General features: G+C 41.5%; 1 protein-coding gene across 3 annotated transcripts; it reads left to right on the top strand.

The window, feature by feature from the left end:
- Nucleotides 1–1,057: 1,057 nt before the first annotated feature.
- On the top strand, nucleotides 1,058–24,431 carry slc1a9 (solute carrier family 1 member 9). Of its 3 annotated transcripts, none has more exons than XM_040043161.1 (11): nucleotides 1,058–2,217; nucleotides 9,260–9,415; nucleotides 10,253–10,405; nucleotides 12,229–12,485; nucleotides 14,276–14,381; nucleotides 14,492–14,618; nucleotides 16,479–16,712; nucleotides 17,472–17,666; nucleotides 20,866–21,000; nucleotides 21,155–21,593; nucleotides 22,204–22,410. In XM_040043161.1, the coding sequence occupies exons 2-11, from the start codon at nucleotides 9,265–9,267 to the stop codon at nucleotides 22,408–22,410; spliced, it is 2,004 nt and encodes a 667-aa protein (XP_039899095.1). In that variant the 5' UTR covers nucleotides 1,058–2,217; nucleotides 9,260–9,264. The 3 variants fall into 3 exon arrangements, with proteins under 3 accessions (XP_039899095.1, XP_039899101.1, XP_039899086.1); XM_040043167.1 differs by lacking the exon at nucleotides 1,058–2,217 and adding an exon at nucleotides 2,228–7,110; XM_040043152.1 differs by lacking the exon at nucleotides 1,058–2,217 and having other exon boundaries at nucleotides 8,520–9,415; nucleotides 22,204–24,431.
- Nucleotides 24,432–25,497: the final 1,066 nt, after the last annotated feature.

Raw genomic sequence — 25,497 nt, 5'->3', positions numbered from 1 at the left:
ATTCTGCCCCTCTCCATCTGTCCTCCTGTGGGACTGTGTGTGAGTGGTGGGTGTGCATGGAAGGGTATGTTTGAAATTCTTGTCGGTTGCACAGTTTCATGTGTGGGAGTGTAAATTTGTTGTTGCTGGCACCGGATAAAAAAAATCAAACTCAGTAGATGCCAAGACTTTAAGAATACAGTATACAATGCACTAAGATCTGGCTTATAACTGTGGTGTTGTTATGAGTAGAAACTAGTGTTTGTTAATGTATAATTTGTGTAATAATCAAAGTTATGCCCTTATAAAGGAAAGATAACAAATACTCTACATGAAAAGTGGAAACCTGTGAGGCAGAAAAATGAAGCCAATGCAATTTGTCTAAAAAGCAATTGAGGTTGACTCCATTAGCGAGCCAGTTCTCACAGATGTCCACATTAAGATGTTCAGCTTTGAAGCATTAAAACAGTGTTTGCAACAGTGTGTTGCAAACACTGTTTGATCTCTGGTTATAGTTTCTCTCGTAAGGTGTAGATGTATGGATGTGGCTGCTTTGATTAACATTGATTAACCTTACCTGCACTAATTCAGTTCCCTAAATCCAACCAGTCAAATGTCTCTCTTTGGCTTTTAGACATTTGTTAACAGAATTATACTACAAATGCTGTGCAGTGTAGCCTGTCTGAGAATCTTGTGCTCCAATTGTGGTGAGTGAAATTCGAATATGTTATTAGTCTGTCACTAATTAGCAGATTGCACCTGTGCAGCTCATGCATGCTGCTTGCTAGCCAAAGCTTTTTAGTGTTAACTGATAACTTTGCACTCCACCCTCTGTTCTGCTCTCTGGGTCGCTTCTCACTAAAACGCTAATGCTGAGGTTTCAAATACATAGTCGGGAAACCATGACGTCACGGTGGTTGCATCCATCGTTTTCGTGCAATTTGTGGAATAAAAACAAATGTTATGTTTGTTTAGCTTTTGGATAAAGTGACATTGTAATATAAAGCATCTGTACAGTCTTGTTCTTATATTAATATTCTTCTCGTATTTGCTTAAATTGACACTTAAAGTTCAACTCTAAAGAATATCTTACTGACCTAAATATTTGCTGAATGTGTTTTTGTGTATCCTTAAGCTAAAATTAGAATGGACTCAGCAACAAGTGACATCTGCTCGGCAGTCCAGATTCCAGATCAGAATTTCTGTTTTTTTATTTTGGTAGTTTTTGTTTGTTTGTTTGTAATGAGCGACTCTTTTAGAGATACCACAGAAGGTAACTGAATGTGCATCAATTTATAAAATCACCTTTATATTAGTGCTATAGTTTTGAGGTAATTTTATTTTACTCTAGTTTTCGTCTGTCTGCCAAGCCAGCAAGGAAACGGCTGTGCGGGTTTCGTACTATACCGAAGAATGCTTCCTTTTTAAAGTCTGTTATACAACATCATGTATGACAGTTGAGATGCTACACTCATAAATCACCCCCCCCTTCCACCCCTCCCCATAAAGCCTCGGGCCTCCAGTCTTTACGACGCGGCGCTCTGGAATGACAAACCTGAAACTTCTCATCGTCTTTATCACTTTATTTCTAACTCCGTGTATTGATAAAGTGTCACGGTTCATGGAAAAAGCCTGACCCTTGTATGTGCAGTATGTAGCAGCTCCACCCTTGAGCCCCCATGCACTTTGAGGCCTCACCGACTGACACTGATATCTGTCAATGTATGCCTCAGGGGGAAGCTGCTGAGCAGGTTTCTTCCATTCAGTGAAGAGTCATAGCACCCTCCTGTGGAAGGGAGGATAATGATGCCCCCCCCAAACTCCCCAAACTCCTACCTTGCAGAATTTCCATAATCATTTTAAAGTTGCTTCCCGCATCTATCTTCCACCTTCCGTGTGATCGTTGTCACTGGTAATTCTCGCCTGTCCCGTGCATTCCCCAAAAGTGTAACCAAAGTGATATAAAAGAGGCTTGTGATAGATACAGTCATGAAGGCTGAGAGAAAGGAGGGAGGGGAGGAGATGGGAGTGAGGGTGAGATGCAGTGGGGTGAGGTGGGGGAGGAGAGGGGCTCAGAGCATCAAGCTGTTGTATTAATCTGCAAATTTCCTCAGATGACGCAAAGACTGTGACTTCGCCTCCCATCCCCTCTTCGTCTTCATCATCTCCACGTCCCTGCTCTGCGTGTCTCTCCCGATGCCTCGCTCTTGTCGGAAGGGAGACAGCGACAGACAGCAGGTAAGCTCGTCCGTCTCCTTGTTGTCATTTTTTTATATTCTCCTCTCCAATCATTCACGCCTCGCGCACATGCGCTAAATTTGCATCATTTGTGACTGTTCAGTGTTTAATTCCAGACACATTAATGGTTTGTTTCATCTTTTTTTGTGCAAAGATTGTGAATGTTTTGGGTTTTTATTTCATTAAAGACATTGGTTTGGGTGATTTTTCAGTTTTTCAACATGTGGGCCCCGTCATGTTTTATCAGATGTGAGTAAGAGGAAGAAAGATCAGAGAGGGATCAGAGAGGGATCAAAGCTGGAATAAGAAGTTTCCAAAAAGGTCTGGTGGCCAAATGAGAAGATGGATTTACTGTATGAAGGGAATGAGCTGTGTTAAATGTAGTCCTGCTGGAGGCGATAGAGAAATTGCGGCGACAGATCAAAAAAGGAAAAGACAGGAGAAGGAAGGAGAGCGAGAGGAGAAAAAGGGAGTTTATAAACTGCAGAGCTTTACTGGGGTGAAGAGAGCAGATGTGATAGACAGTCTGTGCTTAAGGAGTTCAAACAACAGATTAATGCACTCAGATTATCGTCCGTGAGAGAGGAGGGGAGGGGGTGCGTGTCTGTGTGTTGACATGTGTTCGCACACGCACATGCAGACAACACCACACACACAAGAACTCAAGTCTTTTCTCTCATTTTCACTCTACCTATTCTCACATCTTAGCAAAATAACGCTGCCACATTTATTGTTTGTATCTTCTGAGACGTTGGGATTTTCTTCTTGTTATTGTATATGTAACGCTGTCCAACAGATAGGCCTGAGGCATAAAGTGTTAGTTGTTGATGTCAGCTCGTCACATCCTTGACTTCCTTTGAATTAACCTCAGGACACTTCTGAAATATTATCCAGAGCCTGCTCCTGACATGCCTAATTTCATTCTACTGGTGATCTTCAACTTGTGTGAACTGACAGGAAATGCAAGTGAGATATCTTTGTGCACTAGAAGCCATTGGATTAGACAGCATTCATCAAATCCAAATTCGGTGCTGAATCTGATTATCTAGTATCAAAAGTTTCCTGTTATTCAGTCAAACAGTCAAGAGGCAGCATCTAGACTCATGTGCGCTCACGTGTGTGTGTGTGTACAGACCTGATGTGGTCGACACTGACCTTCACTGACTGTAACCCCGCTGCTTTTGCGATCTGGTAAACTCATACACCAGGCATGTGTTTGAAGGCAGTTGTGCATATGTTGAAGGAGTTTGGCAGCGCTCTGCTTTGAAGTGCACGGACACTCGTGCTGTGTATCTGTCATCGCTGATATCTAGAATATGGGTGCCTGTAGGGAGAGAAGGCCGTTACGGCGTTTTTGCGGTGCAGCATGTGCGCGTTATCTCTTGTCTTTGAGTGTAACTGTTATTGTGCAGCTTTACAATTATGTGTTAGCAGCAGAAGCAGGCAATCTTATCCCACCAGGGTTAATGTTTGAAAGCAGCAATCAAATGTGAATTACAGCTCAGTTCATGTTTTGCAAGGTAAAATGAGATCTTTGCAATACAAATGACCACCTGATGTTTTGTTAAACGACTTTCAAGGTTTTTAAGGCTCAAAATTGGCCTTTTGCAGATGGCCGAATCTGGTTCTGCCTCAAGTTTCTTACTATTAAGAGGGCAGCCTTCCTCGACAGCATTGCCAAGTGTTGTTCAAGGGAGTGTGTCTCATCTTTGAACCTTTCAACATAAAAGACTACAGTTGTTATAAACTGGTGCTATAACAAATTAAATTGTAGTCAATTGAAACAGTCTCAAAGTTTATATAGTTAAGACATTACTCAGATATTTCTGTGCATTTTCCTATTTTTTCCGTCTGTTTAATGAACAAAAATGTATTTTATGCTCAAATAAATGTGACCCAACTTAAAAGAAAAATGCTGAGTGTATTTTTAATACAGCTCTGGTGATTTTCTGTCGTGGAACGCCATCATGGTCGTAAACTCAAAGGAGAAAGAAGATTTGAAAAGGTCTTTGAAACTTTGAGCTAAAATGTATGTTTAGGAATGTTGAAAAGTAATCAGCAGTTTCCATTTGTCCTGATGACTAATTAGACCCAGAGGATAAATGATGAGTTAATTATTTATGAGCTTAAAACAAATTTGAACCTTTATAGTCATTTTAAGTGAGAGACAGATTGTAAGATGATGTCATCTTCTCAAATCTGTGACTTTGCTGTTTTTTTCCATTTATGTAGCAGGAAGACTTCATGTTATTTGGTTGATTTTCTGTCATGTAACTGACCAGACGATCACTGATTAATGCAAAAAACCCCAAAAACATTCGCCAGCTACAACAGTACAACACATTCATTTTTGTGATATTGCATAATGGTGCTAACAGGATAACACACCCAGATCTTTTCATTTATTAGATATGCGATGGCAGTTGTGTGTTGTGTAGTTTATTGTGTTTGCTGCTGTGGCCATCCTCATCTCCCTCTGCTGAACAAGGGTGGTGGAGGGGCGGGATGGGGATTATATCTCGATCCGTTTGCAAGGCTCACACCAAACAATCAACCATTGGACATAATCCTCTGACACACCCGTACACACCCGGAGTTACACACACATACACACACATGCACGCACAGATGGTTCCTTAAAATAAAATACAGCGTATATTTGTAACATCCACACACGGAAAATCTTTACGTGGATACACTATTTGAATGCGAATGTTTGTCAATTTGAATGCGAACCTTGATTGAAAGAACAAAATAATTATTGATGGGAATTTAGTCTGTGTAGAAAGCACCAGTGAATCAGGTGATTTAGCGGGAGACGCGTACCTTTGATCGGTTTACATGCCGTCACACAGTGATCCCATCTGGATGCAGAAGTTCTCTTATAGTTCATGTTCGTTGCATTAAAAAGTTGAGCCTCTCCTACAGTTTATATATCAAAGTTGCGTAGAAGCGAAGGTGACATTCTCACATTTACTCACTTAAAAACCAAGAGAAGTTCACTTTACAACAATAGTTTGCGTGACTACAACAACTTTATCATGTCAAATGGCCAAATCGATTATTCACGGTCCTTTGTTGCTCACTTCAGATTTTAAAATGTACATTTTTGTTGTGTATATCTAGTGGCAGCCATGTTTGTATGCTGATTTTTAGAAGAAATCAAAAAACTTGTGCGCGGTGAACGTTAAGCTCGGGGAGTTAGAGCTGCATCTGTTTGATCTCTTGGATCAACGTCTGTGATCGAACGGTCGGATTATTTATGTGGAAGACTATGGGTGGAAATGAGGAGGGGGGTTGACGAGCCTGCGACAGAAACTGAGGTAGTTCTCTCGAGCTGTACGCGCACCTTTTTATCTACAGCTGCTTGGGCTCATTTACAGTAATCAGAGCTCGCTCTTTGGGGAGATTAACTCATTCTGGCGTGGTGACCCGTCGCCCTGGAAGCCATGACGATTAAGAAGATGTGTCGTAAGTGCATGACCGCATGTGAAGACCGATTGTGATGGTTGTCACGCGCTGCACAGGTCATCATCACACATCAGATGGATGACCGCAGTGTTTACGTTGAGGGAACTCATGTTTATCCAGTCGCCATTACTCTGAAAGTCACTGTGGGAGGCTTTCTGTCTGGTGTCTGTATTTCGCAAAGAGGGCATGTAAACAGCAATGCTATCACTACTGTACCAGCAGGGTTTAGTGCTTCTTTTATTTTTTTATTTCTGCTCTGGCTTCACTCGCTTTGAAGTTCCTCTTCCGCTGTGTTTCAGCACTTATCACTAACATGTGTTTCCAGAGCTCTTGCAAAGATTTAAAGTTGTTCTCTCTTCAAAGGAATATGCGCCCGTGTCTGCAGCCTACCTGGCAGACTGGTAATACCTGTGTCATGTTGCTCTGAAATCCTGGATTTACTGTAAGCTGGCTGACCAAACTGAATTCACTGACTTGAATTCTTGCATTTTATTCGTGATGTAACAGAAATTCCATGTGGTGCATGGCCTTTGCTCTGTATTCTGTTTAGGGCTTTTCAGGCAAGACTTTAGAAAGTTAAGGAGTCAAATTTAATCTTCCCAAACTGTAAATGATCTCAGTTTTCCTCTGTTGAAAAGCAGCAGGTCAGCCCAACAAGAGTTGCTTCCTAGAGGCCAGATACATTTTGTCTTGAGGCAGCGCTGACATTTCCTGGAGCAGGAAATCTCTCTGTTGGGGAAGGAAGACAGATTTGCAGCACCGCATCAGGTCCTTGAGGATGTCTTTGCAGCTTACACTCATCACTGCCGCTCTCATCTCAGGATACATGCTGTTGATTAGTTTTTTCAAGGTCTCTTATCAGGAAAGGAGAGGATGAGAGATATTGTTATTCTCATAGTATTAGTCTTTTTCACATTCAGCAGGGTTTTTGGTTTTTCTTGTTGTCTGTTTAAAAAGTAAACTTTACTCATTCATTTTCTTCGCAGTAGCCCCTTTTGTAGGCTGGTCACATCTCAGTTTGAAACGTTCACTTTTTTGGGCTCAATTTTTTCCGCCTACTGTGGTCATTTAAATCCACACAAGGAGCGGACAGTTGTCGTAAACACTGATGAAAAGGTGAGAGACGTCTTTCTCTTATTCTCATTCGCATACGCAAGCAAATTGCATGTGGTCAGCTGACATTACCAAACAATGTTCATGCTACACCCTCCCCCTCCTCTCCTCGGTACTCCATTCACCGAGGATTATATCTCTGCAATTGAAACTTGGCTGGGCGTTCTCCGGCCCTGGTACGCACCAATTTGGGATAACTCTGGAAATCCAAATTGGTGCTTGGATTGGACACAGTCACAGACTAGAAAGGGGCAGAGATATGGCCAGAGGGAGCAGGAGGTGAGAGCGTGGAAGTGCACACATAAAGCAGTAGGTATCTTTTTACACATCCTCCCTTGTGTATTGTTCTTTTGGTTAATGTATACGACTGTATGCCATCTGCTCAAATTGATGGATTATAATGATGTGTGATTGCAGCTATCTCATTGAGTCAGACTCTCATTGAGTCAGACTGTTTGTAAATGTGACGCTCATACTTGTGACAGGGATTTGGCACGACCGCGCTGCTCTCCAGATGTGTTTATGTACAATTAATGTTGAGAGATGGTAGCGGTGGGGTCTCTGAAATTTTCTTGGTAGACTGGAAACGCGTCGTGTTATTTGACAGCAAACACATTCTTCCTCCATGACTCATTGTATATATATATATATATAGTCTGTATATATATATAGATATAGATAGATATATACCTATATCTATATCTATATCTATATATATCTATATATAGATATAGATATCTATATATAGATAGATAGATAGATAGATAGATAGATAGATAGATTTGAATTATTGTAGGTGTGATTTGGATTTATAGAGACAGCACACTTGGATTTCATTATTATCAAATTACTCTTTTCAGTAATGCTGTCCATGTGGTAATGCTGACATCATTCCTGCACTTCGGTCCAGGTTAAATATCTATTGGATGGATGCAGACATTCACAGTCTTTGAAGGACTCTGTTAATCCCTAGACTTTTCATTTAGCAGGCTCCTGACCGTGGCAGCTTTCTATGAAGTAACTCAACAAGTATTTGATGTATTGCCATTAATTTTCACTCAGATATCAAATGGTGCCCAGAGCATTAATATTGACCCTCTGAGTTGTGAGTCATCATCTTTGACAACCCCTAACCCTTAATCAAGAAGAAAAAGCAAGTAATCATTTTAACTGACACACAGCTAAAAGTATTGAGACTTTTTCCCAAAAGATCTGTGTTATCTTTCTCTAAAATATAGGGTTAGGAGAGTTGTATCACTTATGAAGACAGGCCTCAGAACATTAATGATCCTCCTGCTATCTTTGTAGCAACATCAGCAGGTAAACTTTCATTTATCCAGAAAAATATTTGATCAGTCTGGAAATGTATTGGTTAGTCAGCTATCTTAACTTCTTGGGCAACAGACAGCACTTCGGGACTTCGGTGTTACTAGGAAGTCCAGATAACTGATACGATTCAACTTTCTTGTTTTATTTGCTGGTCTCAAAGCACCAGTGTTCCAAGTGTCACGTGATAATATTCTATATAACTGAATAACCCCTAACCGGTCACGGCAGATGGCTGCCCATCCTTCAGCCTGGTTCTGCCGGGGGTTTCTTCCTGTTAAAAAGGAGTTTTTGCTTGCTTAAGGGGTGGGATATGATTATTAGAGTTTTCTCTGTTTTCCCTGTATTATTGTTGAGTTACAATATAAAGCACCTTGAGGCGACTGTTGTTGTGATTTGGTGTTATATAAATAAAACTGAATTGAATTAAATTGAATTATTAGTTGTGTATTATTTTGTACAGAATTTTTTCAGTTTAATAAATCCATCAGAAAAGATGGTGCACATTAAGCAAAGTTATAGATGAATTTGACTTATCTTTCTGTTTTAAGAGAAATGTAGGTGATAAACATCAAAAACACCTGAACAAATGCTTTCACTGTACACAGGGCTTCATTCAGAGCGTGTAACACATCCAGGGTTCACATCCTATTGCTTCTAGGGGGTCATTCTTTACCTCACTTTACCTCACTAATCAGCTAAATCTGTTCCTCTATCTTCTATCACCTCCATATTGTGCTGTATTTGGAGTCTGGCAGTTTCATCATTTTCCATTTAAAGGATGATGAACAGATTACATCTCTTGAGTTGTTTCTTCATGTCCTGTTTAGGCCTTGCCTGCTGTGTTTGGATTGCCTTCAGTTATGCGCATTTACCTCCATTTGGAACCTAAACCAAATCCTCACAGGACATTCCTGTTGTGTGAGCCTTAGGTGCTTCTGGTTTTCACTAATCCCCTTTGAAAAATAGGCCCGACCACCCCCAGCGGTAAAGTGTGAAGCCTTGCTAGTCCCTTGCTATGTTAAACATTTATAGTCTAAGCTAATCAGCACTGCTATGAGATGCTGCAGTTTGCTTTCCAAAGCACGTCGTCATTCAGCACTAAAACCCACCTTTTCCACTGTCCTCACAGACAGGATGACAAACCAGCCGACAGCCAACCAGTCCAACGCAAACAACGAGAAGGAGAAAGAAAACCAGCGAGATGACAACACAGAGATTGCGTATAAAGATGCTGGCCATTGTAGCCGCAACACACACAGCCTGCTGCTGGGACTCACGGTTATGGGTACATATGAAAAGAAGCACTCGGGCGATGCCATGATGAGGGCACAAGTTGAAGAAATACTGGAGCAAAACAAGCCTTTGTTTTGCTTTTATGCACATAGTTTAACACTCCAAATTCCCACATGTTTTACTGAATGACTAGAATTACAACTGAGGTTAGTTTTATTGTTAAAAAAAAGAAAAGGACCAATTTATGCTGCAGCAAAAATTACCACACGCAAACCTTGATGTAAATACTCCGAGATCATTTTCCCATGAGATGTCTTAGGCTTGTTGTTGTCTTTGCTCTGCCACTGTAAACACTTTGGTATGTTTCTCCACAGCTGTGTGTTTTGTCAAAAAAAGCCTGCAGAGTCAAGGAGTGTGTTATTTTTGTCTGCAATTTGTCACATAGATTTAAACCTTGATATGAACTTGTTTACATTTCAGTAGATGGCTCTCATCAGTCAGCGATCTCTTGCATCTCCAACGTTAAACACAGTGTTAGGGGCCCTCACAAAAAAGGCTAATGAGTCCGCCGAAAGGTTATAAACTGAGGGTGATTTCTGACACGGTTAATATTACTACTGAGTTTTACATATTTGTGACATTTGGAACTCATTTTTTAAAACAATATTCATTAGATTTTTAAATGTGCACATAAGGTAGTGTTTAGGCATGCGTTTCGACTTGTCTGGAAACTAAAACAATAGCCTGTGCTATTATGGGACTTTTTGAGGCATGGAAACATAGTATGCCTTTTTAATGGTTTGGGAAATGAATGCAGACATGATTGGCTAAACAACTGCTGCACAAAAACAAAACTCTGTAATTAGCTTATTTTTTTTCCGCTCCTCAGGCGTCGTCATGGGAGCCGTTTTTGGGATGATGCTGCGGTACATGCAGGTGACAGACAGCGCCGCCCTCACAATGGTTTCCTTTCCTGGAGAAATCCTTATGAGGATGCTGAAGATGCTCATCCTGCCTCTTATCATCTCCAGCCTTATCACAGGTGTGGCTGCTAAAGACAGCATCATGCTGGTGTTAATAAGTTAAAAAGTAACCAATACTGTGTTAACACTGTATCGGATGATTGTCCAGTGTGTGCATAATTTAGGGCACACTCATTGTCCCCAGTGATTACTAACCAACTACAACCTCATACTCCTGAACTTTAACCATAATAAACTAAACTAAACATGTTAATATGTTAACTGTAGAAAAATTTAAATTCTGACATTAGTAGAACTAATGGACTATTGCATGTACATGTAGTCTACAGGACTACGTGTACTTATTAGTCAGAAGTTACCATATTTGGACAAAAGGGTGGATTTCTGTTATAAGCTAACTCAAGCAAATTAACTCTACCAAGTTTGGTTAGGAAGGTGCATCTAAGACTGTATGGGAGCGTCACACAAACATACACAATGTAGGTAAAAGTATTGAGCCACTCCTCTTATGGTGTGTTCCATCTGAAGCTGGAAATTGGAATTTCCTAGTTGGATTTTTCAACTGGAACATTCCCCTCAAGTCGGACTTCCAAATCAGAAAACAACCCCACCAACCTTGACTTGGTGGCAGCCCATGTAAATATTAATGAAACTGTAAAACTCGTACTCTGCCACTGCACTGCCACTGTTGTGTTGATAAATAGGTCACAGTTAATAAAAATCTGCAATCTACAATAAGAAGTGCCCAGTTCTGCTTAAAATCTGCCGTAAAATCTCTCCTTAAAAGAGTCCCAGTTTTGAAGGTGGACCCTTTGGAAATTAATTGCAATCTCTTCAGCTAGACTCTATTTGTGAATATGCTGCATGTTTATAAGCACAAAAAAATAAAGAACCATTCCACTGCATTGCTAGTGATATATGAATGACTCTACCTTGCTAAGAAGCAAAAAGAAATCCAGTATTTCATAGCTTTTCTGACTTTGCTACTGGAACACAGTGAATTCAGGACTGATAGCTCCAGCATCCAGCCTCCAAGGCAAAAGCAATGCTGCATTAATTTTTGAATTCAAGTGTTTTCAGTCCCATCGTCACAGGTGTATAAAATCAAGGAGCTACCCATGCAGTCTGCCTTTGCAAACACTTGTGAAAATATAGTTTTTTCTAAAAAGCTCCCTGAATCTGCTTGTTCTCCTTAAACAGGATTCCACCTTTGCAACAAGTTGGTTTGTGAAATTTCTTGCATCGTAGATATTCCACAAGCATCTATAAGTGGTATTATTGCAAGTGAAAACATTCAGTAATCACAGCAGCTCAGTCATGACGCCGCAGACCTATAAAGTAACAGAAACAGGGTCAACAAGTGCAAAAGTCTTAATATCTGCAGCGTTCCAAACCTCGTCCAGCATTAACATCAGCACAAAATCTGTATGCTGGGAGCTTCACGGTATGGGTTTCCATGGCTGAACAGCTCCTGCACGAGTTAAGGATTTAAGTAAGTAACATGCAATTTAAATGCTCGAATTAAGGAGGAAAACAGACGTATAATATCAGTTATGTATGCTCTAATATTTCTCATGTAATTGGATAAAAATACTCCAGAAATCATCAAACTCACAACCAGTTTAGTGACTGAAATTAGAAAACCTAGCAGGTAGCTAGCCAGCTAGAGCCACCTGAGTTGATTCATGAATTAGCATGTGAAAAGCTAAAAACTAAAAAGCCAGCGGTTTATCCAAAAAACATGTATCAAACTTTAAACACTCTACAGGAAGTGTTTGCAGTTTAAAGTACTGGGAAACTCGAGCTTCGAGGTATAGACGCTGTTATTGACTCTGTGGACTTGGACACACGTTGTTTTAAATCTGTTGTCTGTCTCTTGTAGGGCTTGCTGGTCTAGACGCGCGCTCCAGTGGAAGGATGGGTAGCCGAGCCATGGTGTACTACATGTCCACCACTGTAATCGCTGCCGTCCTCGGGGTCATCCTGGTGTTGGGGATCCACCCAGGGAACCCTAAACTGAGGGGAGGCAACTCATCATCCACATCCACGAAAAACCAGGAAGTCAGCAGTCTGGACGCTTTCCTTGACCTGATTCGAAACCTCTTCCCAGAAAACCTGGTGCAAGCCTGCTTCCAGCAGGTACCCTCCACATTAACCATCTACTGCTTCATTATCTTGGCTCATCTTGAACCATAAGCTTTCACGCAAACTGAAAATGTTAATATAAACATAGCAAAGAAAGATTCTTGACTAATACGTTTCCTTTTAATAAAACGCGAGTGTTCCCCAGTATTGCTTTGCTGGGACTTTCAGCATCAAAGCTTTTGGTAAGGCTCTACTTTCCTTATATGAAATTTTCATCATTCAGCTTTAAGGTGATGATAATCAAACTACACTGAATAGAGAAAAAAATTGGTAAATAAATAATATCTGAAGTTTATTAAAATTGTATTTTTGTTTTTCAAGATAAATTTCCTCTTTAATTTGAATGAATGTTCACAGACATTGTTTCATGTGCTTCATGTGCTTCATGTGCTTCATGTTAATAGTTTACTAGAAAAACCATTGCAAACTACAGATTTAAGTTTCCAAAACAGCTACCACTTGGATCCTGAATTGTGATTGTTTTGTCAGCGATTGTCAACAATTATTATTGCTAATAATTATTATCCAAAGTGTATCATATTGGAAAGTCTTGCTTGTGCCCCAGGCCACATTTGAGGAGGTGAGCTTTTCTGGAAAAGGGATTACTGAGCAGTTTGAGAGAATGAAGGACTCGGACAGAGTTCTTAAAAACTTATGGTTCTCCAGAGAGGTCAGCTGTTCTCCAAACTTCATACGTAACAATTTTTACATATGTTGTCTGGACTGATTCAAAGGCTTCATTTGGCTAGAAAGAGGCTAAGAGGCCACGCAACTCTTTGGACTGTTGGAGGAAGCCAGGGTACTCACGGGAGACCTCACGCAGGTGTGGGGAGAGTATGCAAACTCCACACAGAAAGATCACAGGAGTCAAAGCCAAACCCAACCCCAGCAGGGGTGGGCAACTCATTTTCTAAAGGGGCAACATGAAAAACTGGGACTGGTGTGGATTGCTGCAGTAATAAACTTATAAAATTAAATTAATATTAAACAGAAATGAGTTCAGATCATTGGTGCAGATCTCCACAACAGTTCTGGGACAGTTTGTTGCCCACCCAGGGCCCAGAGTGTAATAATCTAGTTTAAAACAAATACTAATATAGAGCTTATCAACTGAACCACTGAAAACACGTCTTACATACTAAAAGAAGATAAATCAGTGCCATTGCAATTCATCAAGTCATTTATAAAATAGATCTAGGGTTGCTTTTTTCCATTCTTTGTAATGTATTGTGAGTTAGTGCTAATGGTGCCGTCGAAGAGGGACAATTCAGGAAGCGGCTTGTGTTTTCATGATGCTGCAGTTGCCTTCTTCTGTCCAATCCTGTTTTTTCTGTCATGCGTGTTCGTCTGAATGATTAGAAGTAGTTATCTGTGTTTGACTGGGCGATGGTCAGCCGTCCTGCAGCTACCGCTAATCTCTTTACAGCTGCAAAGCCACATACTTATTTAGTGCAGTAAGGCATCTGCTGGTGAACCGAGAGCTTTATTTCTGTCTGCATCTTTATTTTAAACTGCGTCTTTGTTCATATTCATCAGGAATCCAGTAAATTCAAGTCACCGCTTTAGCAGCAGGGAATTGTCCTCCCCCTTTCAGCCTTTTCGTCTCCTTTTTCTTTCCCTTTGTTGTATTTATGTTTCTCTTTTGCCTTTTCTTTAAACAGAAATCAGAGCACGTCGTGCCGCTGCCAAAACTTTGTTTGTTCACACACAATGGGAGTTACAAAATCTAAGCACCCCAGCACAAACCACAGAATAATCTGAATGTCGCCCCGTGTTTCCTTCAGGTTCAGACGGTGCTGAAAAAGGTGCCGGTCGCAGCACCAAACCAAACTGAGCCCATATTAGTGAACAGAAAAAAACTGGAATACAAATGGGGCATGAACGTCCTCGGTGAGTTGATAACAGAGTTCGTATTGCGAGACGCTTGCGTTTTCCAGGTCTCTTTTTGGTTATTTGTTCTCATTTTTCCACTTACTCGCTTGCTTTGTGTTTTCGTCAAGGTTTAATTGGCTTCTTCATCACCTTTGGGATCTGCATGGGCCGGATGGGCGAGCGTGGGAAGGTCATGTGTGACTTCTTCAACATCCTCAATGAAATTATCATGACGATGGTGTCCATGATCATGTGGTCGGTGTCTTGTATTCCTTCATTCGTATTTGTGTCTGTGTTTAAAAAGTGCGTGCCTCTGTTTTTCCTCTTGGTGGCCAACGTTTGACATTTTGGCGGTACCGCATACAACGGTCGGAGACAGTGATGGATAAGGCGAAGACTGTGTGCTTGAGGCAAATTGTGGGAACAAGCAGCAAGGTCAGATAGAAAAAAAAACAAAGAGGAAGAGGGAGAAAGTGTGTCAGTGAAGGACACAGACAGATGGAAAGAGGGAGAGGGTTTCCCTGGGACATGCTGGAGTCTGTGGTATGCTGGGGAGTAGCAGGAGCCGGGGCCCGGAACAGCGTTGTGGGCTCCCAGGGGAGCCGCGGTGGAAGATCTCCAGAATGTAATGGATCCATCGATGACAGAGGAGCTACTTGGTGGCAGAGCAGAAAGCAGATGCGGGCAGGAGGGACGTAAAAAGATGCGTGTGAGAGCATTCCTTCAGAGAGCAGTGCACGTCTTGAGGCTTCACAGAGCCCAGGCAAGTGGCGCAGAGAAAGTGTAGCGGTACTCGGAGCGGGGATGGGAAAGGAAAGGAGGAGTAGAGTAGGCGGTTGGACGAGAAACAGCAGGATGCTTGTCTCGCAGCTCCTCTAAGCCTCCTCTACATGTGCAGCTGGACACCAAAGGAACTGTATCATTGTCTGTATCACTCACTCAGTGTAAACAGATTACTCACGGGCTTATGGTGCGAGCCAAACACAGAATCCAGTGTATACAAAAAGCACGCATCATACAAGGGGCATATCTATCAAATCATATACATGGCATACCGCACCAAACAACTGTCACTGGATGCCAGCTGACCTGGGAGAATGCACCGTCTCATGATGGGACAAGGAGTCGCTTTAATTCAAGTGTCCCAATAACTGCAGTCTGTATTCATGAACGGGGACAACTGCTCTCCAGAGCTGGAAACCAGAGATCCAAGCATGTGTCCTGTCCCCTTGCAGAGAAACGTGCTTCTTTGACAGTGACTAAAGATTTATGAGGTGGCGAAAACGTTGGCCTGACATTAAAAAAAAGTAACAGGGTGGCTACAGCTCCTTAAATATTCTTAAAATATCTTAAATTCACATCAATTTATAAAAGGCTTTGTAAAATTTATAGTCATGTCACCACATGGATTACTAGAACACAGTGCCACCATTTCTGCGGCATTGTTTATTGTTCTGCTATCCCTTTTAAATGTGTTTTATATGTGTAAATATAGTTAATGGCAACAGGACGCTTATAGGCTAATTATTGACTTATTTAATGGTTGTTGTGTCAGAAAACATCTTAAAATACTGAAATGTGATCCTGGCAGTAACATGCAGACATGGTGAGTTCACTGACAAACAGCTATGGTGGTAACCACCAATAACTCTTAGTGGTTGAAGCCAGTTCATAGAAATATTTAATAGGACAATAACACTGCATGTGAAACATTTTTTTTAATGTTTGGGACTTGTGTTCCTAAACAAAGCCATTTTTTGTCTTTTTATTTTTGTGTGAACTTTTGTGCTTGACTATATATATAAAGTTTGTATTTTCCATTACATCTTAAATATTATTCTAAAGAATAGTAAAGTAGAAAGAGTAGCCTTCAAAAGACCTGTGGACACCTTGTCCTTTGTTGTAATTCATCCATAATTAATAGATTAAATTCAGTCAATCAGATCAAACAATTTCTGCCTTCAAATGGCTTTGTTGCTTATTGGACAGTTTAAAAAAGCAGAAAGAAATATTCATGTACATACACATATATAGTGTATACTAAATGGAATTTAATGGAACATAAACCACAATCAGTCCCAATCAAATAATTTCTGCTGTGATGTCTTCGTCCAGGTACTCCCCTGTCGGCATCGCCTCTCTGATTGCGGGAAAGATCGCAGCTATCGGGGACCTGGAGGTGGTAGCCAGGCAGCTGGGCATGTACATGGTGACTGTCATTGTGGGTCTGATGATCCACGGGGGCTTGATCCTACCCGCTATATTCTTTGCAATCACCAGAAAAAGCCCCTTTGCTTTCTACTCTGGGATCTTCCAGGCATGGATCACAGCCTTGGGCACTGCTAGCAGGTATGACAGCTTGCAGGAAGTGCATATGTATGTTTGGAAGTCGTCTGTTTGGGCATGTGTTCACACATGTGTGTCACATATTTCTTTTACAACACGTATTGCTTGGACAGCTGTTGTAGTTACCGTGATTGATCGGCGTAGCCTGCTACTCGCTTTCAGCTATTTGGGTTAAATCTGAAAGGCCTGAAGGCAAAAATCTGTATTTATGCAGCTACACTGACAAATCAGGACAGCAGAGCCAAAGCGCAGGCTATCATAGACGAGTCCATGTCGGACAGATTCTGTGTTGTAAGTATCTAAGCCTTCGGATTAGTTGCCACCAGCCAAACTGGCCCCGCTGTATCCTGCCCGGCTTGGCTTGGCCCAGCCTGCCTGGGATTCAGCATTGCTGCTGAAACCAACTGTTATTTTGGCACATTACTGAGGCTTTAGTGAATATGGGTAATCCTATCAACGTTTTCTCTAATTATATTATGACCCGACCTCAGCGGGGCCGGGAATCAAATTCCTTTAATTCACATGTTGGAGGATTGAAACAGTGGCCTACCCCAGCTGTTAGGACGAGGCTGTCGGCCGACTCAAATTTCTCCTGCCTTTTTTAATTGTTGTCTCTTCCCTTCGCCCTCACCTCTGCACTTATGCCTTTCACCACCTGTCTGCCTATTTTATATCCCTCAGCAGACACTTTGCGCCTGCTCCGGGTACATCTGCACCTTTTTTCCCTCTAACTCGCCTTCTTGTGTGGCCTTCTTCTTTCAGCGCCGGGACATTGCCGGTCACCTTTCGCTGCCTTGAGGAAAATCTGAAGATTGATAAGCGTGTGACTCGCTTCGTGCTTCCCATAGGTGCCACCATTAACATGGACGGCACTGCCTTGTACGAAGCCGTGGCCGCCATCTTTATTGCCCAAATGAATGACATCACCCTGGACTCTGGGCAGATCGTTACTGTCAGGTAAACCACACGGTGACTTGACTCTCATGACTCAGGTTTCATTATCAGAAAGCGGCACCGTTGAGGCGCCGCTGCTCTTTCTCCCACATCAACTATAAGCCTTTAATAGTTTCCTTACTTGGCTGCTTCTGAAGATGCCTTACAGCATCTTTGCCAGCCAGCTATTCGTTTCCAAAACCAAGAGCAAAAAACATTTATCTTCTACTTAACCTACTCAGATTCCAAGCACTGCTTTTTCTTCTATTTACATTTTTCATAAAAGAAACAAAACAAACCAAAGTGGTTTTAATATCTATACACTGGACCTTAACCAGTCCACACAGCGGTACAGTGGTTAGCAATGGAGTTGCACACAAGAAAGTTCTGGATCTGCACCTCGAGGTCAGCTGGGGCCTTCCCGTGTGGAGTTTGCATGTTTTCCCTGTGCCTGCGTGGGTTTTCTCCGAGTGCTCCAACTTCCTTCCACTGTGCAAAGGCTTGCATTTTAGGTTGATTGGTCTCTCAGAATGGGCTCAGGGTGTGGATATGAGCAAGAATGGTTGTCTTGTCTATCTGGTTTGCAGCGCTGTGATGAACCGATGACCTTTGCAGGAACCAACATCCCTCGCTCAGTGTCATCTGGGAGAAGCTTGAGCTACCCTGCAACGCTAGCTAGGCGTGCAGTTTATAAAGAGGATGGACTGACTTTTGTAGAAAGTGTCCAGTATACAAACATTTGCATTGATTATTTCAACACACAGAATGTTTTAGTTACCAACAAAATCAGAACTGACGCAACATGAGATGCAAATAAATAATAAAACTTTATGCATATATTCTGATTCTACATATACATTTAAATTTGTGCTGATATTGACGTGAAACGCTTCATAATGCTTAAGCATGGATGTTGGAGCACCTTTGAGGCCCTTGTGACAAGCTGTTTGTTGTCTTTTTGTTGTTGTTTACGCCATCAGCTGAGTAAACTAGGTGGTAGAAGGTCATGTGTTTAGCCAGAGGAAAAAGCACCTGGCACAATTTACTCACATGCTGTGGCCAAAAGCAGGATGGGACAGGAAATTGTGGGGGTGTGAATGTAAACATAAACCGCTGTGCACATTAGTGTAAGTAGCCTCCATCACGGTCTCTGTCACCTGATTGCACCAGAACAGGTTCCTTTTTTGTCCTGCTCTCTGTTATTTTTCCTAAGAAGGATATTAACAAACAATATTCCCTGAATGCCGTGTCAGCCCGTCCTGCTGTAAGGTTTTTGTGTCAAAGTTCATTCTGATTCAAATATTAGTAAAAAGGGAAAAATATCAATTATGTTCTGACTCATCCTGAAGTCTCTCGTCCTGCGTCAAACATAGATGAATGGAAAGTGACGTTTGACTTGACTGTATATAAAAGATGGACATGTTTTGGAACCAGAAGTGACTGCAGCTGGACAAGAGGAGCGCTAAGTTTCCAGCTAACACCTAAAGCTTGTTTAGCAATCTGCATCTGTAGCTTTTACGGCTGCACAAATACCAGCTGATTAGTGTTAGGCAACATTCAGATAAATTACAAATAATTTCACTCATCAAATGTCTCGGTGCATCTTTATCGAGAAACCAGCAACACAAACACATTTGAACTCGTTCATTCATTTTCTTTTCTGCATTTACAGAAGTGTACAGTCTGCATGCTTTAGTTCATTTTCAAACAACTTGCGTCAAGTATGTTACGAGGTATAGAAATAAATATGGAAGGAAGTAAAGAAATATTCATCTCCCATTTCTGAGGTTTGAGCAGGGGATTGGATCCAGTCTGCTTGGATCAGATTCTGCTTGTTGTGGCCGCGGGTTACAAATAACGCTCAGCACTTTGAAGTTGTTTATTGTGTGTCTTTCATCAACGGCTGTTTACCACGAAATCGAATTTTAAGAAAATGCTGTATGGTTTTTGTGTGATGAAACTGAAATAAAATCCATATGTACTACATAAATCTGCCCCACTTAATCTCCCAGTCACAGCGTGGTGATAATTGGCACTGCAGTTTGTCAGACACAATTGAGATGTAACTAATAACAGATGAATAGCTTCATGCAGTAAATATCACAGTTTAGAGCTGTATCCAAACTGGCTGGCCTGCAGGCCCATGTGGTTACTGATAATTCTCTAATTGCAGACATGCCATGACAAGCAGCATTTTTCAGAGTCTTTAAAGTTTTACTTTAGGAAACATCTTTTGTTGTGGACAGAGGAATTGAGTCCTTTCTATCCTCATGTACTTTATACAAGCATTGCATTGATGAAATACACGTAAATGAGCTCACATAAATCCGAGACTCGTTGGTGTGTGATGTTGAGAAACAGAATACTGGACCACTCCATGTGTAAATCTTTGTGGGTGGAGACAGATTAGGGTTTTTGATTTTTTTTATATGGTGATATTATAAACACGTAAAACTAAAACTCACCTCTCGCTACAATTTAAAGTCTTTAACTTTAAGCTAATTGTGCTTTTGGCTGCCACATGACTGACTAAACATGCTGAATCAGCAGTGAAAGCATGAATTGGTGAGTTCCAATATTAAATGTGGTTTCGGTTAAGCCTTTTCTGGTGTTTCAGTGGTTTTTGAGCACAATGGTCTGGTTTTACAGTTGGGTTTAATTATTTTTTCATATATTTTTTCCATCACACATCTCCTTTTGCATGTGGAATTAGTTCACTTTTGCATTTTTCAGTCTACCATTTTTGGCGAGTGTTCAGAAAACTATGAAAAAAGTCATGTCTGTTGCCAGCCCACATCACTCAGCGGATACAACCGCTATGTAATCAAAGAAAGGATATCTATTGGAAAAACTGATGGAGGCCATGCTATTTAATTTGCTTTAGCTTAGACCTGCATTACTAGGTAGTACTAGACACAGAATTTAAAGACACCCAGTGTGTCCTTTGATTTATGCAGATAGGAAAAAAAGGCAAAAAGAGGCCTAGGGCAGCACAGTAGTTACAGGGATGTCTGACACTTGACTCAAGCTGAACTATTAGGGAGTGATGAAAGGGTTGCACTTGATTGATTGACTGATTGGAAAAGGCCATATGAGCATAACTGTGAAAATGGGAAAAAGCCAGAATCGTCACTAAAATCACGATTTGATTATTTCTGCCTGCCTACAGCACATTACTGCAAGCATGATTGAAATATACCTTTTTCCCATCTCTTCTCTCCAGTATGACCGCCACACTGGCCAGTGTTGGAGCCGCCAGTATTCCTAGCGCTGGACTGGTAACCATGCTACTGATCCTGACAGCTGTCGGCCTGCCTACCCAGGACATCAGTCTGCTGATCGCTGTCGACTGGCTGCTGTGAGTCAGGTGTCTGATGAGCAGGCAATAACAAATCACTGCTCTGCAATCCATGTTAGGGTGCTATAATTAACGTATGCAAGAGGTTGTGAAAATGTTGGTATCACTAAGACGTCGTTTCGCTCACTGACACTGATGCCATTTGTCCACTCAGTGACCGAATGCGTACCTCCATCAATGTCGTTGGCGACTCATTTGGTGCCGGGATTGTGGATCACTTGTCAAAGACGGAGCTCACCGAACTTGATGCAGCCGAAATGCAAACGCTCCCGCAAGAGGGGGAGCTCGATTTCGTCCCTCCGCCGCCAATCCTCACGGAGATGGACATGGTCGACCCTCTCAAACCGCCCGAGCTGCCTCCTCGTTCCCCTCGCCCACCCAAACAAAACCACCACAGTCACATACTCTCCCAATCCCACTCCATCACTTACTCGCCATCCCGTTCTGTCCGGTCTCCGTCACCACGCTCCATCAGTTCTCCCTCTCCGCGTTCCGTCTGTTCCCACTCTCCCAGGCCTTTCCGTACTCATTCCCCACGCCTCCTGCGCAGGACAGAGCCGGGATATTGTGTCCTGCCCAGCCATGACAATCAGGTACGTACTTTCTACCTTATACTTTAAAGACAGATGGCAGTTAGTACATACATTAGAAATCTAAATCTTCTTGTTATCCTTGTTATTTAGCATAGAGTTTGTTGAATATTACGAATATGTGTCTATAGTTTTGTAACTTGTAATTGACCAAATGTTTGATGTTTTAATGTTTTAATAGGGTCATTTTACCAGTTCAGTATAAATATACCAAAAGCTTAGCCTTGACACTACTCTAAAGGCTTTTTTTTCCAATTCTTAGCTCTGTATGACATCACAGAAACCCCACTCACCTGCTGTTAAAACCCTCGGATGCATTAAGATAACTAAGGAGTATTTTGAACTGCAAATCATGTAAAGCTACTCTAATAGAGTATAAAAAACCAAAAATAAAACTACAGAGAAATTAATATAATATGCCCACTTTATCATGTATATTGAAAATGCATCAAAGATTTCTGGATGCAGATAAACACAAAGCCTTGAACCTAATAATATGACTATGATGACATCATCCTGGGAAAGACCTTTAACATTTAGCATGTTAAATTTAAGTATGTTGGTCAGTCAGTGCAGGCTGCATGATCTCATTTCGGTCTCTTCACACTCTCAGATTCCCACGCTGCCGCGCTCCTACAGAGAGAGAGAGAGAGACCGAGAGAGAGAAAGAGACAGGGAGCGGGAGCGACTGAGGCGAGAGAGTGAAACTGAGGAGGAAGAGGAGAGGGAGAGGGTTCTGGGCGAAGTAAGCGACGGTGAGGAGAGCGATGACACTGCTTACGATCGAAGGCACACCATCCCGCCGTGCGACCTGCCGTGATCAGATTTCACCACCAGCGTGTTTCACAGTCGATTTGTTTCCACTTTTACGACAGGTTTTAACCACTTTCAGCTTCACTCTTCAGTGGAGGTACAGAGTGGGCTGCATTGCTAATTTTTCAATGCACGGATCTTAAAATGTCATGATGGCAATGCAGTGTAATATTCCCAAGAAGGCCCTTAAAAACCAGGCCTGAGACTTTTGCCCTGTGGTTGGATGCTGAAAGAGTTTCTTTTCCTCCTTATCTTATCTACTCCAGTCTTGATTTATAATTTTTCTTCTGAAATCCACCCAAACCTAAAATGTTCCCAAACGCATACACGTCCAAGAATTCAACTGATGCCAGAGAATGTGAGTCTGCTCTTGATGAAAAAAGTCTGCTGGTGCTCTCACCAGCCTTGTAACGCACAAACAGGAATTCATTTTGCTCAGATTCCCTTTGCTTCCCTTTAAGGAAGTTTTAAAAAATTTACTTTTAATAGAAAAGTTTGACATTTTGAGGACATTTGCAGTGAGGAAAAATGTATTCACAGTTAAAGACTAATATCATTAACTGTAAATATATGTAGAACTTCAGGTAGCTTTCAGTGGAAAACGGCTGGCCTGGTTCTCTTTCAAGGTCATAAAACATTTACTAGCACCTTTAAATCTCATTAATTAACAGGTGATGTCTTTTTCTAACAAGTTTAAAAGCTGAATTTAAAATGTGCACTTTTGCTGGATGTTAAATTTTTCACTAGAGTGACAGTTTGATCCTTTCAAAGCCCTGCATTGCAGGTGGTCACCAGTACTGGTGGATTTACTTCACTTTGGAGATAGCCAGGATAGCTGATTCCTACTAGTGTTTTGGCTGAGAAAACTAGCAGGTAAACTGTAGCTTTATATTTAGTATACTGATAGAAAGTACTCGTTTTAATTCTGCTTTATCGATATAGTTCCAAATCAGAACAGTAGTCAACTCAAGGTGCTTTGAGTTGACTACGTTTGAGACCCTATCGTATTTTGGAGCGAAAAACTCCAGAATCAGATGATCCCCTTTGAACAAGCAGCAGGTGACAGTGGGAAGGAAAAACTCTCTTCTGACAGGAAGAAATCTCCAGCAGTGCCAGACTCAGGGAGGAAAGCCATCTGCCGTGACTGGCTGGGAGGTTGGGGAAAAGGAAACAAAGGAGTAAAACGAGATGCTCATTGCAGTCTGAGCCTATTGCAACTTAACTAACGGATGCTCCAGGGTCACCTTGTCGGAAATGAAAGTAGAGTTTTTCACACGTGAACTGACTGCAGCTATGAAGCTTTTCTAGCTGTTACCAAATGTAAATGTGGAAATATAAAAATGCATCTCAGTCGTTTCATTTATTAGTCTATAACTTGCCAGCATGAGAATACAGAAGGTATGTGGTTTCCTCCTGTATGCCCAGGCGCCACTCGAATTCAAACCAAAGTGAGAACCAGACTAAAGCAGATTTTTTTTCTTGTTTTGTGCTACACGTGAAAACTCATCATGCGCGATGAGTTTGTGCGTGAAAGCCGCGAGACAAATAGATCTTCCTATTTAAGACAGCAAATATCTTTCAAAATGTTGAACTAGTCCTTTAAAAATACCAACTGATACTTTACATCTGGCAGGCAGTATTTTTATACAGTTCTCTTTACGTGTTTATCCTCAGTGCTCTTTTACCTCATTCCCTCTGACATCAGTCACCGTTGATGTTAATATTGTCTATATTATCTAGGGTTTGTATTTTCTTTGTTGTGGTCTGGTGTGTGAAATGATGAATTTTAGGCCAGAAGCTGTTTCAATTTTGTTGTTTGTTTAAATTTACTTGTTATTTTACTCTTACTTATTATTTAAATTTGTTAATTGCTGTAAAATATCATCTTCTGTCCCACTGAACTGCCTTTCATTTCAAATTGAGCTTCATGAACTGCCTCCCTACATCCTTGAGTCTCAATGCAGAGTCACAGGTCCAGATTGTGTGTATACTGTATGTAATAAAATCTTAGAGATTTATTTAAAGTAACTGCACTTCTCTTGTGTTTCCTCTGCTGCTAAAGGAACTTGTGCAATCTGTGGGAGGATTTGCAGTCAAAGGGGGACACGCGTCAGTGTTTGGTGACTAAAGACGGTGGAAAAATCCTGCAGACAAAGATATTACTGAGTGGAAAGATTGCAACACACACATAAGCAGAATGCACACATTACACACGAGGCTGTAATGAGACAAAGACAGAGATACCAACACACTTAATCCTCTCAGTGAAGAGTTAGAGATGGGCGAGGCAGGGGAGAGTGATGGATGGGAGAGGAATCGGTAGGCGGCAGATGGCCAGAAAGACGTCAATCCTTTTCATTCTTCCCAGACAGCATAAGGGCTTTGTGGGTGATTGCAAGCAAGGCTGACGTTAGCTCAGGGACACGTCAGAGAGGAAAGCTGAGCAGAAAGGTGAACCCCCCCCCCCCAAAGAGCTTCTGCAAAAACTGAAAATCGAAAACTCTCGTTTAGGTTCGTTAAAATTCGAGTTTGCCTCGATCGACATTTGCGGCTGATGGAGTCCAAAGAAGAAAGCGCTAATCTGCCCTGTGGCATGAGAGAGCTGCCCCTTCAGCGCATGATGACGTGGGAATATCATGTCGCACCATCTGAAGGGAAACGAGGGTCAGGAATTTAATCACTGCAGCTATCACTGTTCAGAGCAGTTTGTGTGTGAGTGTTGGGGGTTTGGAGGGTCACAAGGAGCATCATCTGCTCCTTTCTATTATCTTCACTCCAGCTCTGTTTCAACATAACATCAGGACAAAAATTTAAGACACAGAAGCCATTTTCACAAACTAGACGAGAAAAACTCTTTTTGCAAAGGAATATATTTAAAGCAGTCAGTATTTAAAATTACAGGTGCTAAGATGTATTACATTAATCAAAGTATGAATCTCGCAACTATTTTCATGGCTGAGTGCTCTGAGAAATAATGATCTGATATATCATCATGTGGCCTGAAAGTTTTCCAGAGCTCAAGTTGAAGCCCACAGCTTCAAAGCCAATTTCTAAAAAGCTGCGTGTGAAAAAATTACAACATTTCTTTTAAATA

This window comes from Simochromis diagramma, unplaced genomic scaffold, assembly GCF_900408965.1.
Source record: "Simochromis diagramma unplaced genomic scaffold, fSimDia1.1 OVJJ01000321.1, whole genome shotgun sequence".
In the NCBI taxonomy this organism is placed as follows: domain Eukaryota; kingdom Metazoa; phylum Chordata; class Actinopteri; order Cichliformes; family Cichlidae; genus Simochromis; species Simochromis diagramma.
This window is presented reverse-complemented; position numbering and strand designations above follow the sequence as displayed.

Excerpts from the sequence above, each read along its gene's own strand:
- slc1a9 (XM_040043152.1), top strand. The coding sequence starts at position 9,184 with ATGAGATGCTGCAGTTTGCTTTCCAAAGCACGTCGTCATTCAGCACTA. Across the intron at positions 17,667-20,865 it reads GGGCAGATCGTTACTGTCAG|TATGACCGCCACACTGGCCA; the intron begins GTAAACCACACG and ends TCTTCTCTCCAG. Across the intron at positions 21,001-21,154 it reads ATCGCTGTCGACTGGCTGCT|TGACCGAATGCGTACCTCCA; the intron begins GTGAGTCAGGTG and ends TTGTCCACTCAG.